The sequence below is a fragment of the Lissotriton vulgaris genome, chromosome 8, assembly GCF_964263255.1.
Source record: "Lissotriton vulgaris chromosome 8, aLisVul1.2, whole genome shotgun sequence".
In the NCBI taxonomy this organism is placed as follows: Eukaryota; Metazoa; Chordata; class Amphibia; order Caudata; family Salamandridae; genus Lissotriton; species Lissotriton vulgaris.
In genome coordinates this window covers 1,328,011,394-1,328,030,924 of record NC_141696.1, presented here as the reverse complement: position 1 = coordinate 1,328,030,924, position 19,531 = coordinate 1,328,011,394, and the positions used below count along the sequence as shown (strand labels likewise).

The 19,531-nt window shown below is 44.8% G+C and overlaps 1 protein-coding gene across 3 annotated transcripts in view; it reads left to right on the top strand.

The window, feature by feature from the left end:
• Positions 1-19,531, top strand: part of DYNC2H1 (dynein cytoplasmic 2 heavy chain 1) — a 1,560,829-nt gene that overhangs the window by 641,364 nt on the left and 899,934 nt on the right. For all 3 annotated transcript variants that reach the window (XM_086935265.1, XM_086935264.1, XM_086935263.1), the window contains exons 43-44: positions 9,615-9,861; positions 10,173-10,324. In XM_086935265.1, coding sequence (XP_086791391.1) covers positions 9,615-9,861; positions 10,173-10,324 — 399 coding nt within the window. The remainder of the gene's footprint in view (positions 1-9,614; positions 9,862-10,172; positions 10,325-19,531) is intronic.

Sequence of the window (19,531 nt, the reverse complement as noted above, 5' to 3'; positions counted from 1 at the left end):
GTACATAGGTTTTTGAAAGGTCCTCAACATATGCTTCCACTTTCACCCTTCATCATTCCTCATTAAGACCTCAATCTAGTACTCAGCTTTCTGATGTACGCTCCCTTTGAGCCACTGCACAACTGTCCTCTCAGGTTCCTTACCATCAAGACAGCCTTTCTAGTGGCAATAACAGGCTTTGTCAAATAAGCCTCTGTACCTAAACATCTACCCAAACCAACTGGTTCTTTGCACTAGAGCTTCCTTTCTGTTGAAAGTTGTCACTGTCTTTCATGTGGGCCTGTCCATCACCCTACCTACCTTTTAGGCTCTGCCATATCCCTCTAAGGAAGAGGAGTGACTCCACGGACTGGACCCAAAAATAGCGTTGTCATTTTACCTTGACCGCAATAAAGAGTTTCAAGTGGATGACCAACTGTTTGTGGAGTATGTCGGAGCAAAGAAAGGGAAGGCTGTGCAGAAACAGGCCGTCTCCTGATGAGTCGTGCTCTGCATTTTTTCTGCTGATAAATTTGGCTATGAAACACCAATCTCAAAGAATCCCCGTGTTTTTAACATATTTGACTTTATGGAATTTACCAAATGAGTGTTTAAGTATCCAACTGCAAATATTTCATATATGGGTCTACAAATGTGCTCTAATTTTCTAGCATATGACATCCTGTTGATGTAAATTAATATCAATAGATAGGATAATCTCCCAGTATGTTTTGCTACTAAAATTGCTTGAACCAATATGCTATTTAAATGCTTTAAATTCACTTTATGGATAAACTTTGTATAACATTAGCTTTATCATTGTATATCTTTATAGCCTTGAAGAAGTCTCGTGGAGACGAAACGCGCCGCGTCGTCTATGAATTTGTATTATGTTTTTAAATAACTGAATGAAACATCACCTATCAAAATAAAATAAAGGAAGAAGAAAAAAATGTTTTTTCATAACAGAAGTCGCCAGCAAATTGATTTTTCCTTTGGGAGTTTATTTGTTATGATTATGATTGATACTGTTTCTGATTTGAAAATTAAAGGGTTGTACTATATCACTTTTGACATTCCAAATATATGGGTATGTGCTGAGCTTTCTTGAATCTTGTATCCTTTTTGGTTATCCAAAATATTAAGGGAGCTAGGAAGGTCAGGCTCTCAGCTCTTGCACTACCACTGTCTGCTTATACTACCTAGAACAATCATACATACCAGTGCAGGTCTAGGGTGCCTTGACCTCTTATTTTGTGTTTTCTTGGTCTGCAATAATATCTGCTACGCCAAGAAGCCACCCCCTGAGGGTTTGCATGCTCATTCCACCAAAAATAAGGCTGCAACCCCTGCGTTAGAATGGAAAGTTCTTGTCCTGGACATCTGCCAGGCAGCAGCGTTGGCTTCTCTGCACACTTCACCAAGCACCACGGCCTGGACAGTCAGGTCCGTCAGGATTGGCACTTTGCTTTTTCGGACTTGAAGTACTTTTTAGTGTGAAATGGTTTTGTAGACCCACCTTCGGGGAGTTATCGCTCGGTATCTATTAAAGGTAAGGAATCTGCGCCTAGAAGTCTCTATCAGATGAACAAGTTACTTAGCTTCGGTAAAGCCTTGTCTAGCACAGACTCTATCTAGACACAGATTCTTACCCACCCGCTCATAACATAGCACATACTAGCCCTAGTAATATCTACTGTTGATTTCTCCTACCTTTGAGAGCTTCATAGCACGCTCTCTACCTGAATTGAAATATTTGCTGTCTAGGCCGAGCTTGGTGGACAGCCATATTGGTACCTCTTAAGATGGTTGTCTAGCTCTAAAAACCACAATTACACAGACAATTGGCAGAATGTGTTTACAGTTCACATATATTTCTGTGAAGCTAGTTTTAGGGGGGTGATTGCATACCAGAACTCCAGATCCTCTGTACTGGTTGTGCAAGTATCCTATGTCCTATATGCAGTCATTGCATACGAGCTCTCCACTGACTGATTGCTCTCTCGTACGTTATTCATTTTCCTTTTTTTTACGTCAAGTATGGAAGATAATATTAACCACAAAGCTAAGGTGAATGTCTTTGAAGAGGAGTCTTCTCTCAGTCTAGCATCAGCTCAAGTATACTGTGTTTTGTGAAAATAATCTAGCCCCGCTTCTGTTTGCCTTTGTATGATAGCTCCTGCAGCACAACTGTTTCAGGTAGGAAATTATTAGGTGGGAGAGTAGGGGTGAAGGGATAGATTGAAAGGTTGGCAGCCTGTACAGAGGCTGTTGGGGATGGGCTGATGATGTATGTTCTAAGAGTTATGCACAATGGGGTTGCTGGTGCATGTTCCTGCTCTTGATGGTCATTAATATTATGGTGGTCTATCTCTCTTGTGTGGAAAGAAATCAATAAACATAAAACATATTGTTAAAAAAAAGAAAAAAGAAATCTGTCTTGGTGCTCTTGAATGCAAGTATACAATTCACACTCACCTGCCTTATTTTAAGGCTCTGTGCATACAAAGCATTGTCAGAAGACACATTATAAATGTAAACCAAGAAATGTACGACTTCGATTGTCATGGCCAAATTTTTCTTCGGCCGGTGTAGCTGCATCATGCCCTCTAGTTGAACGAACCATCGCGGGGGATTGACTGCTCTATAGAGGTTACGAAGTTTTCACGTGCGTATTAAGATGTTAATATAAACTAACTTGAAGTCGTGGTAAAAGGGCGCCCTGAGAAAAAGCGACTTGCCTGGGGCTTTTGTATTATTTAAGATTCACATAGGGTGGCATTCGTTACGGAGATGTTTCTCCGCCCGGCTGGGCTCTGTTTTATAACCCTGTGATTGTTTGCCCACTTTTTGCCCTTGTCCTGATGATGCCTGATTGAGTTAGCCGAAACACGCCGATTTTATTTGGAGGACTCCGATCAACTACAAGTCCTATTCAAGACAACTGGACACACACTTTGTTGGACTGCGTGGAGGTTAAAAGTTACACTCCCATGTGTGTATGGGACTATCTCCCATGGATTGCATATGAATTGTGTTCTTTTAGCAACTGGCATTGTATTGTATGTGTAGGAAGGAACTTAGAAATAGTGATGATTATTACATCACTGCCTTTTGTATTCGTTGGATGTTTTGTATGTTTTGTAGGTATGCCAAAAATATAAATATATGTTGAAAATTCAAACTCGGGGCAGAATCGTGAATGATCAAAGAACTAAATGAGTTGTCCGGGGACTTAGTACCCATAGGTAGGGACTAATTTATTGTTGTCTTTACAGGACTTATTTTGGATCTTTTCCTACACATCTTGCGTTTTGCTTGTTCTTATGTTGTTGCCCAGATGTGTTGGGGTGATTAGGGCAAACCCTTGTGGTTTATTCATATATAATTTTTCATTAGAACATGCCTAATTTGTTTTATCTGAATGCATTCCCCCAAGATCTGATATAGGAGAGATTCTGCAGATTAAGAAAAACCCAACCCCTCTGCTATTCACTCAACGTCTTTGCTCATAGATTGATGAATGTCTCCAGACTTGATCTCTTATAGGCCCCCTTTACCATCCACATTTTCGCACTTCTTTTGGAGGCATCATTTACCTAACATAGATATATGTACAGCAGGTTGATGTCCACTGGGTTACATCTTGCTACGCTAAGCATTAATACATAAATACGTTTGATTAAGCAAGGACCTTAATAATGGCTTTGGCCTATGGTTATAGTTGTTCACAAAGGAATGAGGCCATTTCCCGTCTTTTACACCCACCCCGGGTGTGACCGAACTACTTTGTCCCACTCTTAGAATTCTGATTTTGTTAGCATGACTCATGATTAAAAAATACAAATACAAATATTTGATAACCTGGAATGAGTGCTGGTCTTCAAATTACACTAGTGACATTCCAACTTCAGGTGTAACTGGTTCCAGGATTAGTTTGTAAACATTGAAAGAGTGATCCAAAACAGTGCTTCTGTGGTTGATTAATGAAAGGGTGGAATAGATGAAGCCATGATCTTATTCTACTCCATTGGTGTCTTGACTGATGTAGTTGGAGATTTTTTTAAAACTAGCCAGGCAGGCCATTCAAGCTCTAGTTTCAAATTTGCTTTCTCCTTCAGCATCAGGAAGGGTAATAACAAGGTAATTGCCGAATGGATCGTTCCACCCATACATTCTGTGAAACAATTGGTGAAAAGAAAGAATGTGGAGATCCTCAGAAGAGGGATATGACAGCAGTTATTAAAAAACATATTACTCGGAGGAGACAGAAAGATTAATAAAGTTCAATGATTTTGAGGTGTTATCTACTACACCTTCTGATTATTAGTCAGAAACTAGTATCAGGGAGTAAACTGGGTTTGGCAGACTTTTTCACAAGGATCCTAATCACAAGAGTCTCTTTAAAATTAGGTAAGGATTGTAAAAAACAAATTGCTGATGTGAAGGATAAACTAGCTTTGGTTCCAATAGTTTTAGATGTATTCTGTAAGTGTGTAACACAGGTGTTTGTCCTGTATTTTACATATGAATCCCCCTTTGCCATAATTTCTATTTATACATTTCTGACAATATCAGGGTTTAAAAGTGTGTCCTTCATGGTAGAACTAGCAGCCTCAGAGTAGCCCCCCCCCAATGTTTTGCCTACTTCCTCCATGTTTCTAACCTCGTTTCAGCTGCCTTTAGGACTCTGTGCACTTTACCACTACTAATCAGGTCTAACATGTTTGTGCTCTTTCCCCTAAGACATGATGCTATTGGTTCAACCCCAGTTGGCATCTTTAATTTACCTATAAGTGCCTAGTAAAGTGTAGTACATGTGCCAGGGCATGTAAATTAAATGCTACTAGTTTGCCTGTAGCACTGATTGTGCCATCCACATAAATAGCCCCCTAACCATGGCTCCGACCTGCTATTCCAGAGCCTGTATGGGCAGATACCTTAACATAGACTCCAGATGCCCCACAGGGCATGGTGCAATGTATTTTAAAGGAAGGACATGTACTTTTAAGTTTTACATGGCCTGGTAGTGAAAAACTCCCAAATTCGTTTTTCACTATGGCAAGGCCTATCTCTCACATAGGATAACACTGGGATTACCTTATTACATATTTTTAACTGTAATTGCTAATTGTGAAGATATAGATTTTCCCAGTTTGATGTCTCTGGAATCACAATTTAAAATCACAACTTATTGTGAGATCGGATTTTAAATTGCAATTCTGAAAATGCCATTTTTAGAAAGTTGACATTTTCTTACTTTAGCCATTTGGTGCCTGCTGCCTTTCTCCGATACACATCTGGGGAGGGTGACAGCTGGGCTTTGTGCTTTCCTCCCTGATAGCCACAGACAATGGGAGCTTAGGTGTGACTTGATGGGCCATCCTGGGAGGATGGGAGGGAGGAGGTGAACCCATTCGCACACTAACACCTGAATAGTCTGTATCCTGACCCCACACAAAGGGCTGCCCATAGTGAGTCAGGAGCCAGGGCAGAAAGGGAGGACCTCTGTGCACTTCAAAGAGGAGACCTGTCTTTGAAGACCCCCCCCCCCCCCACTTCAAAGACACAACTGGTTATAAGTACTGGATTTCAGACACCACCACTTCAGTGCACTTCTGGACCGGTGAACACTTACCCAGATAGAAAAACTGCTGTGCTAAAGGACTACCACTGTACTGGACTGCTGCTTTGCTAGACTCCTTCCTTGCTGGGCTGCCCTGCTGCCTGTTGCCTGCTGTTCCTCTGCCTGGGTGAGAAGGACTGGACCTACGTCTCTTGAAGCCAGAGTAATTCCAAAGGCTAGCTGGCTTGCCTCCTGATCTGAAGTCTCAGGGACATAAAAGACTTCCAACGTACCTGCTTGTGCATCTGACTCTTCCATCTGTGATTCAGCCTTTAGAAGTAGCCCTTCCCAGTATTGGACCTTTGGAAGTGAAGCCTTAGCTGCTTGCTTCCGCAAAATCCACACATCCTCTCTCAGACCGGTGCATCGCCACTGTTGCATGGATCGACCCTGATGCATCGCAGTTAGAACCACCCCTGCGCGTCACTCTTCCCGACTCGAGGTCTTCGTATCTCCATCGAAGGCTGCCTCAACGATGACAACGAGAACTGCGCATCATAGCCCCTACACTCATCAGAGCCGATGCATCATCGCTGCTGCGTGTGTCAGGATCAGCGCATAGTCCTCACTGCAAGGATCGACACCAATGCATCACTTCAACGTTGACGCATCACTTCGGCTGCATCCTGCATCCTGCATCCTCCCCGTCGACAGACTCTTCGCTGCTACCCGAACTAAGGCACTTTAGCTTAGCAGGTTCAACCTGGACCCTGTAGCTTGCCCGTGCACCACCGTTGTCGGCATGAACTTTTCACTTTGCCTGGTCTAGTATGACTAGATGTCCCTTGTTGGCTCTTAGTGCTTTTTGGTGCTACTTTCACTTAGTTCTTCAAACATCTGAATCTCCAGTTCTACTTATTGGCTTTTTGCCATTTTCTCTTGCTTTATTTATTATATTAGGTTCCATTCTAACCTGGTGTAGAATCTTTGTGTGGTGTTTTCACTGATTTACTGTTTGAAGTGTTGCACAAATACTTTACACATTGCCTCTAAATTATGCTTAACTGCTCTGTGCCAAGTTACCAGAAGGTGAGCATAGGGTAATTCAGGGTTTGCCTACTTACCCTGACTAGGATTGTGGTTGCTGTCTGACTTGAGCTCATACCCTAGTCTACCAACAACCCAAATTCGAAATTTTCATTACCTGAAGATCATAGAATCTAAGATGAGTGATGCTAAAGCTTAGTAGTGTAATCAATGCTTATAGTGTGTCTGGGTGCACTAAAAAGAAAAGTCGTTAAAATTGTAAAGACTATTGTGAAGTTTCAAAACAATATACCTATAACTGGTATGGTAGCTAGTCATTCGTCTCTCACCTTCTCCCAAAGGGTATTCCCTTCCCCAGTGAACAAAGAAACCAGAGCTTTTTGGACGGAAAGGCCTCACCCCCCTATTTGTGGTATGCTTCATCAACTTTCAGTCCATCCCGCTGATCTAGGACAATGCGAACAAAGTGGTCTCAAGGTTTGCACAAGGAATGTCAGGATAAAGTAGTTCTGGATTAATCAAAAGTTCCAGATATCATATTAAAACGACCTCTCTGTAAACCCAGGGGATTGCCATTATTCAAAGGATATACAACTCAGGGTTAAAAAAGTGTTAAACCTGGGTAAACCTGGGTGTTTTTTAGATTTAATTTCTCAACACACCCATTAAGTGCCAACATGTTCCAGCTATCAATAAAGTCCCTCCTTCTATAGGAGCTATGAGTATATTGTCAGTGGTGGAGGCAGTAAAGGTGCTGTTTCTCCTCTGTCGCTCTAGATTGTGGATCAACGTTTAGAAACAAGTCTTGCCCAGCAGGGTGCAAACACTCTAAATTTCAAAGAAATCTTTTTTGCTGCTTTTGCAGTTACGACAGTTATGTTATGAGTATTTGTGAAGCGCACTAGAACCCTTGAGCATATCCTGGTGCTGATCAGGTGTCTGTGCCTACCCAAGACTAGGATAGATTTTTTTGGACAAATATTTATATATCAACGAGAGAGATAGGGCTCGAGTAAACACTCCTGTACCCCATAAAGTATATCAAAAACAACAAAGGAGTGCTTATGTGCAACTTAACATCAAAAACAAAAACTAAATAAAGTGACAGATTGTTCCCGGACCCCTACCTGGATCAGGCAAAACTGGGATTTAGCATGTCCAATCCGAATAGTCAGGAGGCGACAACCCTGTGGACAAGATTGACTGAATCCAGCAAGGCAAGGCAAGTAACCTTTTGTTTAGAAGGACCCTCACTCACCACTAGTTGGTGACATGCTGCATCATTTGGTCCCCACTGGGGTGGCCTAATGCCGCCCCAGCGTGCTACAACGCCTGAGTTACAGCGGAGCGGGTTGATGGTGAGTGTACTAGTGATTAAACTCAAATAAATGTGCAAAATATGTGAGTGCAAGGTTAAAAAATACAAGGTTAGAACCCAAACAAAATATTTAATGCGGGCCAACCCGTATTAGGGTTAAAAACGTGAAAGTCGGACAACCAATGGTTCTTTATTAGGAGACCTGTGTCCTTAATTGCAATATCTGGTCAACATGTTTCTGCTGTCAAAAAGCGGGATCGCACAGCATTCGTCAGGACCACACCTACATGGCACTCCAGTGGTATGTACGCGCTAAGGTACACCCTCCCGTGAGGCACTTAATGTGAAAAATATAAAAATCAAGTAGTGAAAAGGTAGTTACTCACGGACATTACCCGTGCCGGCACACTGTGGAGTACAGAAGCCAAAGATACCTGTAGAGGGAAGAAAAAGAACAAACTGACACTTAAAACACAAACAACAATGAACATGTAATCCATATGAGTCACATGTCATGCGACAACAAAAAGGCTCGACAATGCCTCTGTGTCATTGACCCCATCGTGCAGTTACAAGGTCATAGTACCCTTTAAGTGAGGAATTAATAAATTGTGCCTGCAATCTCTTTCAGAAAGCGCTGTGTGCCTTCCACTGGTCGCTTTGTACATACTACTGCTTTACTTTCAGGGATGTCGCCATAAAGGATCTGCATATTGTCAGGCTATGTGCCTGCCTTGATTTTTGTAGCAGAGCAGTCATTCAGCAACTGATATTTTCTTTCAACTGCCTCCCACCCACCATTTAAAGATTTTCCGGAGAAGTATTTTTCAAAGGTGAAGAATCTGCAAGAATTATGTTTCCACTAGAAGAAAGTGCTTTACTTTGTGGTAACAATGATTCTGGTATTATTCTTTCTACTGATTCTAAATCATCCTCTCTTTTCCTGGGCTCTAAGTTGTCCCAAACCTGAGTTGTAGTAGTTGTTGCACGTGCTAAGATGTGCCCCGGCAATAGTGCAAGCAGTATGTCAATGCTGAGGGCCAATGAGAGCTTGCCCATTGTGTATCTGTACTATCACAGAACTACAACTAACCAAAACACAAGGGTGGTAGTTATCCCTCAACAGGGAATGTCCACACATTCGATAGCACATTATAGTCATTAATAAATTTAGCGTGAAACAGTCAAAGAATCCTAGTAGATCTGTACAAGCGGGAGCTCGCTTTGCCCAAAACACCTACCACCTAAAGGTGTTATTTAGCACACAACAGTGTACAACAACTTATATACCAAAAATGGAGACTCTAGCAGCACTCCTTTAAGTCACATATAAATCATAAACCATAAAGATCATGGGACCTATATTATACATCCCTATACTCAAGAATAATGTCTTGTCTGGATGCCTGATTCTGAATAATGAATTTGTGTCTTATCCACTTTTGAGTATAGGGATATATATTATAGGTCCTAATGCTTGTGATCTTTATGGTTTATGATTTATATGTGACTCAAAGGAGTACTGCTAGAGTCTCAATTGTTGGTATATCACAGAACTACAGTTCGGGTACTCTAGCCTTACACCTGGAAACGAGGTGAGTTAAAAGTTTTTTCAGTTAAATAATGGAATATAATGTTTTCTTATGTGTTGAACCATACTTGTTGCTATTGTTTGTTCAATGTGTCTCTTACCTTCTGTTGCAGAATGCTTCTTCGTTTTGCCTTCTCCCAGCTTCGATCGACTCAGATTGCTATAGTTCATTGCAGTGCACAGACCACCTCTCGGCACGTTCTACAGAAGCTAAGTCAAACCTGTCTTGTGCTAAGTACTAACACTGGGCGCGTGTACAGACCAAAGGACTGTGAGCGGTTGGTTTTGTATCTGAAAGATATCAACTTGCCCAAACCTGATAAGTGGGGAACCAGCACTCTAGTAGCTTTCCTGCAGCAGGTATGCACTTGTATCTTCACCTTAATAACTAATAATGCACGATCAAATGGGAGGACATTTTTAGAGAAAAAACACAGTCCCCTTTCCTTTTCTGATGCCAACAGGTGCACCTGGCTGTTGCTGTCATTTCTGGTTATTTTTTCATCTTTAGTGTGTTGATAAATTATGTAATAAATACTTTACAATACAAATTAATAGATGGACTTACATTAGAAATGTGCCCTGCTAGGGTCTTCTTCACACATTTCTTACTTTCACAGCAGCATGCATTTTGTATTTAATACTGGTTCACTATTTCCGTTTTCTCTAAGGTATTGACATACCATGGATTTTATGATGAAAACCTGGAATGGGTAGGCTTGGAAAATATTCAAATTGTGACTTCCATGTCTGCGGGGGGAACTCTAGGAAGACACAAACTTACATCAAGATTTACATCTATCATCCGTATTTGTGCAATTGAGTGAGTATTGCTTTTTGTTTCTTTACTATGTAATGTCACCTTTGGAAATGGCCTAGTTTGGAACATATTTATTTATAGCCTTGCTCCATCAAAACCATGCGTGTTGCATGAGACTGAAAAGACAACTATATATGAAATTCATGTTTCTTGTTTGAAGTTGTAAAATGGTGCAAGAAACCTTTTGGCAGAAAATATAGGTCGCGTTTGTAGGAAGGTAACTCCTGACTATGGTTGCCCCCAACTTTTTGCCCAGTGTTTTAGCTGGTTTTTGACATAGTCGACCTGGGACCCTGCCAATCAGGACCCCAGGCCTACTGCTCTCTCTGTAAAATGGATTCCATGTACCTTAGGTGCATTTACCAATTGGTACTGGGCCACCTTATCAGACCCTGTAACTCAGGGCATAGGTGTACCCAGGGCCTACCAGGGGCTGAAGCATGTATTATGCCACCCCTGGATGGCCTCCTAAATCTGACACAACTGGCTGCATGACAGCTGGGGCAAAGTCGTGTAATCACCCTTTGCTTTAGATATAGTATACCTATATCTAACCCTAAAATGGACACACAGATTCCTATCAGTCACTCCTATGGCAGGCCTTGACAATTCTGAAGGCAGAGTGCTTGGAATCGTGTGAAATGGTGCTCTGGCATGAGCTGAGCCCGTCTGCAGCTTGCGGAACCAAGTCCTAATAGCTGTTCCATGATAACGCATACCATATACTCTTAAGTGCATTATAATCCTCGCGGTTAAATGCTATCTTTGGTATTGCTTTATCAAAACATGTCGAGTAAGGTGTCATACGAATTGGAATACTAACCCCTCGCCAATTCTGGCGACGGGGTTAGCATTCCACCCTTCTAGAGGGACACGACATGTACGTAACTGTGAACCCCGGTTAAAGTTAACTGAAGCCTCAGCTCCACAAAATGGATGCTGCCACCACAGACACGAGCCTGACCTCCTGCTGCTGGGTGTCCTTCCAGCGAGGAGAGCTTGGACAAAGGGTTTCCTGTCAGGGGCGGTGCTAGCACCATCCCAGACAGGGTTTTGTGTATCCTGGGTAGGCAGGGCTTTACAGGAAGGTGACTGCTGAGTGGCACCCCGGTGCTCACTACGCATCTGCCGGCTAGAACCAGTTCCAGGGGCACACCATCCCCTGGCCTGGGGAAAGTCCGGCATGGGAGAGGGGTGTAACCACCCCCCTTCCTGGTCCCACCCCTAGGGCAGGACCTAGTCGCGTACCCACCCCTTTCTTTAGGATAAAGGCAGGAGCGGGGACCCTTCCAAATTAGATCATCTTTGGAATCAAGACACGACTTTCTTCGAAAGGACTTCAAGATTTCTTCTTCAAGATTCTCCCTTGTGGCTAAGGAGTAGTCACCCTGCATCCGCAGGCACCATCTTAAGAACACTGCGGTCTGCTGCAAGTCCTTCCTCCGGAATCCGACTGCCCAGCTCGACGAGAACCGGCTTCCCTGGCACCTCTGACCTCTACCCACCTCTACAGCAAAGCTGAGAACCGTGGGTGCGACGAGACCTCGAGGGACCGACCATCTTCAAGACTGCACGACTTCTTTCCAGCACGACCGCCGAGGGAGCCTCTGGTGAGTGCTTTGGGGTCCGAGAAGCCCCGACCCTGAGCAGCTCCAGCACCGAAGTTCAGCCTCCCAGCATCTCCACGATCTGCGTGGGGCCCTTCTGCTTTTTGCTGCTCACCGTGTTGTTTGGCTACTAGCCCGCTGGCTTGTGGCCTTCTTAACGACGCCCGACGACATCACTGCTGCTGGTCTGGTTGCTCCAGACTGGCCCTTGCTCCCTTCCAAAAGAGGAGCACCCCGGACCCTCCTGGTCCACTCAAGACGCCATTTTAGGTCCACCGCGTGGGCTTGAATTAGCCAAGGCTTTGTTGCCCCAATCCTGGGTCCAGCGACGTTGACAGCTTCATCCATCGTGGGACAGCTCGCTCCTCCATCCTGGTCGCCGACAACGCCTCCTGGTCCGTGAGATCTGCAGAGCACAGCGTCGCCCACTCACCTAGTCGAGGTGACTACCATCCGGTGCCCTCCTGGTGCCACCTGACTACTGGCTAGTAGTCACGAACTTGGTCCCCTCTGCTTTCAGGTGTCATCCATCTTCGATCCAGGCGTGGATCAACTCGAACTCTCTTCACTGGTCGCCTGCCAGCAACTTCTTTCTTCAGGCTCCTGGTCCGTCCACGAGGATTCCCGACATCTTTTGAGACCTATGCAGCTGCAGCCCCTGGGCTAGGTAACTTCGGCATTTCGGTGCCCCAGCATAGCCTCACTATCCAAGGGTCAGAATCTACTTTCGTTTTCCTCCTACCAGGTCGGGTTCGCCCGAGAACACTAACTTTGTGAAATCTAGCTACCATAGACTTTGTCCCTCATCACGCGTGAGAGTGCACACTCTGCACCCGAGTCCCCTAGGCCTCCTATTAGTAATCTGAAGGTTCAATAGTCAAGTCCTAGCGGTTCCAAAGCCTATTAGTCCAGTACTTACCTGCTAATAATTTCGCATTCCACTTTCAGAGTATATGGTTTTCCGTGCCCCTCGGGCATTTGTATATACTGTGCTAACTTAAGTATTTTCGTAAGAGTTTTGTTTTGTGCTTAGTACCCTGTCCTCATAAAGAGTACAGGGCTGTTGTGATTCTAATAAATACACTGTTTATTTTCATAACACTTGTGTGGTGTCCTTTCACTTGGTGTTCAAGGGGTATATGTGATGGTATAACAGCTGGCTTAACACGCCCTCTCGAGTCTTTAGCCTTAGACTGCTCGTATCCATGCTACTAGGATAGCTGGTCTATAAGGTTGACTTACAACCAATCATCAATAAGGGTTGTTGGACTGATACATAGTGTTCACTAGAATAGTGAGCACTGCATATCAGGCCACCTTCTCACAGCGTTATCGCCTGAAATTTCTGGGTACAATTTTTCATCAATTACAAAATCGACTAAACCTGCATTTTCTATGCTGCAGAAATGACCGCCAATGACCGCTAATTCTGTAGGTAACATCATGAACTGAAAAAATCGCCTATTAATTGTGAAAGAAAAACTTTACTGACTTTCTAAAATCATTACTGGACGTCCCCAATGCTCTTCTAGAAACACACGAAGAATATCCAGTTATGTGATGTTTCTATCAGTTTTTCAGGTCCTTGAAAATAGTGAAATACATGAACCCACGCCTTCTTTTCATGTTTGTTTATTAGACGTTTACCATTATATGGAATTATCTGCTTTAATGCCTTTTGTGATATTACTGTTTGTGCAGCTAATATATTTTCCAGGTTAGCTGAAGAAATTAAGAAAAAGACAGATATGGGAGGATCCTGCGGTCATGATTCTCGGTTTTGTCTGCCCTGTGCCATGCTGAGACCCTGCTCTCCTGTGTGATACTCTTGCTTACAAGAGACACACATGATTTAAAAAATGGCTCTGATTCTTAAATGGAATTTTCTTACAAATGAGGTCACATTTCAACCTTTTTAGGTTTTGCTTGCACAGTGCTTGCGCTGTGCTTGTGCAATCTATTGTATTTAATATAATAAATATAAAAGGGCCTTACATTCCGCTCTTAGTTTTCATTAGTTTGTCCGCTTGCCACTTACTTTTCCTCTGTTTCTGTTTTATCATACTATTTCCTGTTATTCCTTGTGTGTTTCTCTTATCAGTTTCCCACAGCCCAAGTACTGTTTTCATCCGCTTTGCTGGAACTTCTATTAAGCGTGTCAACACCTCTGCGTGCTTTGTGGGAAGCCAATGCTCCGATCGCAACGCTCACTCACCAGTCCCCCTGGGTCCGAAGCAAGGACCCACTCTTGTGCTTCCTTTTGTTTGCAAACTGAGCAGCGCACTCACCAGTCCCCCTGGGGACCAGGGACCCATTTTAGTTTTTTAATCTTGCTGTTTCTTTGCAAGTAGCAGCTCGCAGAATGGACAGTGCCACTTTGGAATGCATAAATGCAATGCGTTTGAATTGTAGCTGGAAAAATGCCGGCCTGCTACGTGTGAGCGCTGACTTTACTTTGTGCACCTCTTACGTAAAGCAACACTGACACCAATGTGTAACACCAGCTTATTCAAAGTGAGGCTACCTGTTGCATTCTTTCACACAGTCCAATTCGAGTGCAATTCGAGTGCAACATGCATTTATGTTCCACAAATATGTGCATATTGCAGAGAATGTCACCTACACATTTGCTTTTCTTTCCAATTCTTTCTTTTTTCTTTTGGTCAAAATGTCCATTTTCTTTAACTTAACGCGCTTTCACACTTGATGACCAGGTACAGCTTTGAAACGCACCGTTAGAATGCATTTTCAAGGTTGGTTTTCAAATGAGAGGCACTTCACTAGGAAGGGTTGATGCGTCATGAGCGCGTGGCTTTCTTCAGTACAGAGCAACATTTATTTTTTAATCTATATTTCAATACGTGCGCACTGCAGACCATAATGGGAACAAGCCTGGTTCTCCTTCAAAATATGGATTTATTTAACTTTGTGAAACTGGCCTACAGGGCAAAGAGGGAGTGAGTGCCTGATTGGCTGGTCTGACAAATCAGTGTGCGGGTCAGTTTTTTAGCAGATTGTTGCCCTGTTTTATGACTTTTACCTAAACTCCCTATGGCTGCACCCATTTCAAGTGTACTTATCAGCACATTTTTTTTCTTTGCCCTCTGCCTTTTACCTACTCTCCCTGCTTTATAGTACCACCAGAAACAGCACAATATATTGCATTCCTCAATAAACAAGTCATAAAACTTTAACGAAGTTTCAGTAACTTATATTGCACAACTTCTCACCAAGCTACCACTTACAACAAAAACCATCTTATTATTAATCACATAGGCGAAACCTATTGCATTTACAAATGTGTGTTAAGTCTAGGGGAGATGTCTTAAGCATCCTGAACTAGAGGTGGGTGAGCCGCTGAAGGCTCGAGCCAGATGCCCTCAAGCCCAAAACCAGTAGATTCTGCATGTGGCTTGTGCCTGCTACCACACTCTAACCTGGTACGTCGAGAATCAGTCGTGTCTAGGCATTTTGGATGCGTTGTAGTCGTTTGATGAGCTTGGTCGGGGCTCCCGCGTAGAGGGCGTTTACGTAGTCGAGTCTGCTGCTGACGAGGGCCTGGGTGACTGTCTTTCTTGTATCTGTCGGGATCCATCTGTAGATCTTGAGGAGCATGCAGAGGGTGTTGAAGCAGCAGGAGGAGGAGACGGCGTTGACTTGCTTGGTCATTGAGTCGAGGATGATTCCCGGGTTGCGTGCGTGGTCGGTGGGTGTCGGGGCTGCTCAGTGCCGTCGGCCACAAGTAGTCGTCCCAGGCTGAAGGGTTGTAGCTGAGAATGAGGACCTCTGTCTTGTCCGAGTTCAGCTTCAGATGGCTGGTCTTCATCCAGTCGGCGACGGCCTTCAATCCTTCGTGGAGGTTGGCTTTGCCTGTGATGGGGTCCTTGGTGAGGGAGAGGATCAGCTGAGTGTCGTCGGCGTAGGAGATTATGTTGAGGTCATGCTGTCGGGCTACGTGTGCGAGCAGGGCATGTAAATGCTGAACAGCGTCGGGCTGAGGGAGGATCCCTGGGGTACGCCGCAGATGATCTCGGAGGCTTTGGAACAGAATGGGGCAGGCGGACGCTCTGGGTCCTGCCAGAGAGGAAGGAGGTGGTCCAATCCAGAGCCTTGTCTCGGATCCCTGTGGCGTGGAGGCGTGCACGTAGTGTGGGGTGGCAGACGGTGTCGAAGGCGGCAGAGAGGTCTAGGAGGATGAGTGCTGCGGGTTCGCCGTTGTCCAGCAGGGTCCTGATGTCGTCGGTGGCGGCGATGAGGGCAGTCTTGGTGCTGTGGTTGCTGCGGTGCCCTGACTGGGAAGGGTCCAGGATTCTGTTTTCTTCGAGGTATCGGGTTAGCTGTCTGTTGGCGGTTTTCTCGATGACCTTTGCCAGGAAGGGGAGCAAAGAGATGGGCCGCAAGTTCTTGAGGTCTGCCTTAGGTTTTTTGAGTAGGGCGTTGATCTCAGCGTGTTTCCAGATCTCTGGGAAGGTCGCGGTCTCGAGGGAGAGATTGATGACATTGCACAGGTGGGGTGCGATGGTGCTGCTTGCTCTGTTGAAGACGTGGTGCCGAAATGGGTCCGATGGAGAGCCGGAGTGGATTGAGCTCATGGTCTTCATGGTGTCATCGATGCTCACGCTGGCCCCAGCTAGCAGGGAGTCGTGGTCAAGGGTGTACGGAGGGTCTGTTGTGTTGCTGTCTGGGTGTTGAAGCTGTCATGGATGTCTGCTATCTTGCAGTTGAAGAAGGTGGCGAGGGAGTCGCACAGGGCTTGCGAAGGCAGGATGTTGTTGGTGTTGGAGAGTTCCTTCACGATGTTGAAGAGCTCCTTGCTAGTGTGTGCGTTGTTGTCGAGGCGGTCTTTGAAGGAGGTCCTCGTGGCCGCCCTGATGAGGTGGTGGTGGTTGTGAATGGCGTCCTTGTGTGCTGCGTGGCTGTCCGGAGTTTGTTCACTGTGACATTTCTTCTCTAGTTTCTGGCAGGCTTGCTTGGAGGCTAGGAATTCTGGGGTGAACCAGCTGGCTCTCTTGCTGGTGTCTCTGTGGGGGGGTTTCTTCAGCGGGGCGAGGGTGTTGGCGCAGTCCTCGATCCAGCGACTGAGGCTGTGGGCAGCATTGTCGGTGTTGGAGGGTTCGGTGGGTGGGCTGAGAGCGAGGTTTGCGTGTAGTTGGTCTTCGGTGATTTTGCTCCATCAGCAGCGGGGGATCTGTTGGGTGCGGTGTGGGTTTCTGGAAGGCGAAGTGGATGCAGTGGTGGGCGGTCCAGAGTAGTTTGGTGGTGTAGCTGATGGAGACGTACGGCTTGAGGAGAAGACTGGGCCGAGCGTGTAGCCGGCGTAGTGGGTGGGCGTTGTGACGAGTTGCTTCAGTCCGAGGTTGGCGAGGTTATCGATCAGGGTTGTGGAGTTGTTGTCATTGTTGTTCTCAAGTTGAAAGTTCAGGTCTCCGAGGAGGATGTAGTAGGTGGAGGTCAGGGCGAGCTTGCTGATCAAGTCGGCGATGGAGTCGCTGAACTGGGGGTGGGGTCCGGAAGGTCGGTAGACGAGGGTGCCTCTGAGGGTGGAATTAGGGTCTGTGTGGATCTGGAAATGCATGTGTTGGGCGTTGCTGAGCTCGTCATCGGTGCTAGTTGAGACCCTGACGCTGTACTTGTTCTTGTTTACATGCCAAACATGTTCCTGCCTCAGCTCATGCATTGGTTCTTAGAGCAAAGCCAGATAATCTGCTCTGGCTTGGCTATCCCTGTTAATTTGTTGGGTCACCCTCCCTATCCAGAACTTCAGGTGTACATTTACAAAGCTTGGCATTTAAAAAAAATTAAGAAAAATCTTCACTGGTTCTGTCTCTGAGAATTCTTTTCCTTTGGGAAATCCTGAACACATAGTCAATTCAATCCGTTCTTCCCATGTAAGACACAAGTTTATACAGATCCCGACTCAATCCACACTAGCATTTCTATGTTTCCTGGGTTTGGAGGTTTCCTGTATTTTCACGTCTTTGAAGGAGACATCTTTAATGTTTTATGCTGCAGCAATAGAACCTGTTTCATGATCCCTGAAGGACCCTGAAATGCCTCCAGGTACTCTATTCCGACTCTTCAGTGGTGGACAGTTTGTGTGCATCTTTTTCAAGGAAGACAACATTTCTGCTGTATGGTCTGGCGCAATTTTAGCCACCAACATCTCCCTGTGCGGGCCAGGGGATTCATTTGGATAGCACTGGTTTAAATCTCCCTCTGGTTGCTGCAAGAGGAATTATGTGGGCATATCCTTTCTGGAATTGAGAGCCCTTTCCCTGGCCTCAAGAGCTTTTATTCCACAGCAGCCACAAGGCAAAGAAGTTCGAGTCCTCAAAGTAAGCACCAATTCAATATTTACAAAAACAAGCAGGAAGTCGTCATCTCAGCAGCTTTATGTGATGAATCAACTCTCCTCTGGTTTGATTGTCTGCAGCTCATCTGGCAGGAAGGCTATCAGAAGTGCATTGTGTCTAATCTGGATAGTCAAGCTTCATCATGCTTTCTCTGTGATTCCTCTGATCCTGACCATTATGCAGAAAATAAGGCAATATACTAGACCTGACATCCTTGGTGTGCTATTCCCCAAAACGTGTTGCCTTCACTCCTCCTATTTTGCTGGATTTATTTTTGTTGACTTTAGGACTCCAGCACTGATTGGCAGTTGTGAAGTGCACAAAGTGTTTGTACTCTTTCCTTCGAACATAGTAGAATTGGCTTACACTAATTGGCACATTTATTTTACCGGTAGGTCCCTATTAAATTAGTACTGTATGTACCCTGGGCCTGACATTTAAATGCTACTAGTGGGCGTGCAGCACTCATTCTGCCACCCACTAAAATGACCCTTTAATACGTGTCTCTGGCTTGCCCCTGCAGCCTGTAGTGCAGTTTTGAATTGCCATGTTGATCAGGCAAAATAAACCTTATGTCAGGCTTTGGGTATAATTTTGGCATTACTTCGTTTTCACTACGTTACTGTAAGGCTCATTCCTCTCCTTGACTAACACTGGGTTACCTTATTACAGTTCCTAAGTGATGACTTTGGATTGGGAGTAGATAGAGATATGTTGTTTACACTCACATTAATTATAAATTAAAACTCTCTTTATTGGTGAAATCGGATTTTAAGTCACAATTCTTAAAGTGACACTTTTAGAAAGTTGACATGTTTTTGTCCTAACCATTTGTGTATTTTGCCAGTATCCTGGGTCACTTGACTGGAAATGGCTCTGCTGTTGGGGTTTGTGTATTCCTGTCAGTGACACAAAAGGGGCCTAGGTTTGGACAGAGTGGGCCAGCCTTCCAGGATGCCTGGGGGAGGAGCTCTGCCTCACCTACACTTCAGAGTGCTTGCCACCAGCACACACAAAAGACCCTGACACCAGCGTTTTGTCAACCCAGACTTCTTGGAGCATTGACTGGGAAAGGGAAGAGCTCTCCAGAACCAGATATGGGGGTAGGACAGGGTGTTCCCCCGCAACCAGAGGCTGGCACCAGATATAAGTATTAGACCTGCTGAGCTACAGAATAAGCACTTCCCTGCTGCTACCAAAGGACTGAACTGCTGCTTGATGGCTGCCTTGCTGTCTGAGAAGGAAGACTG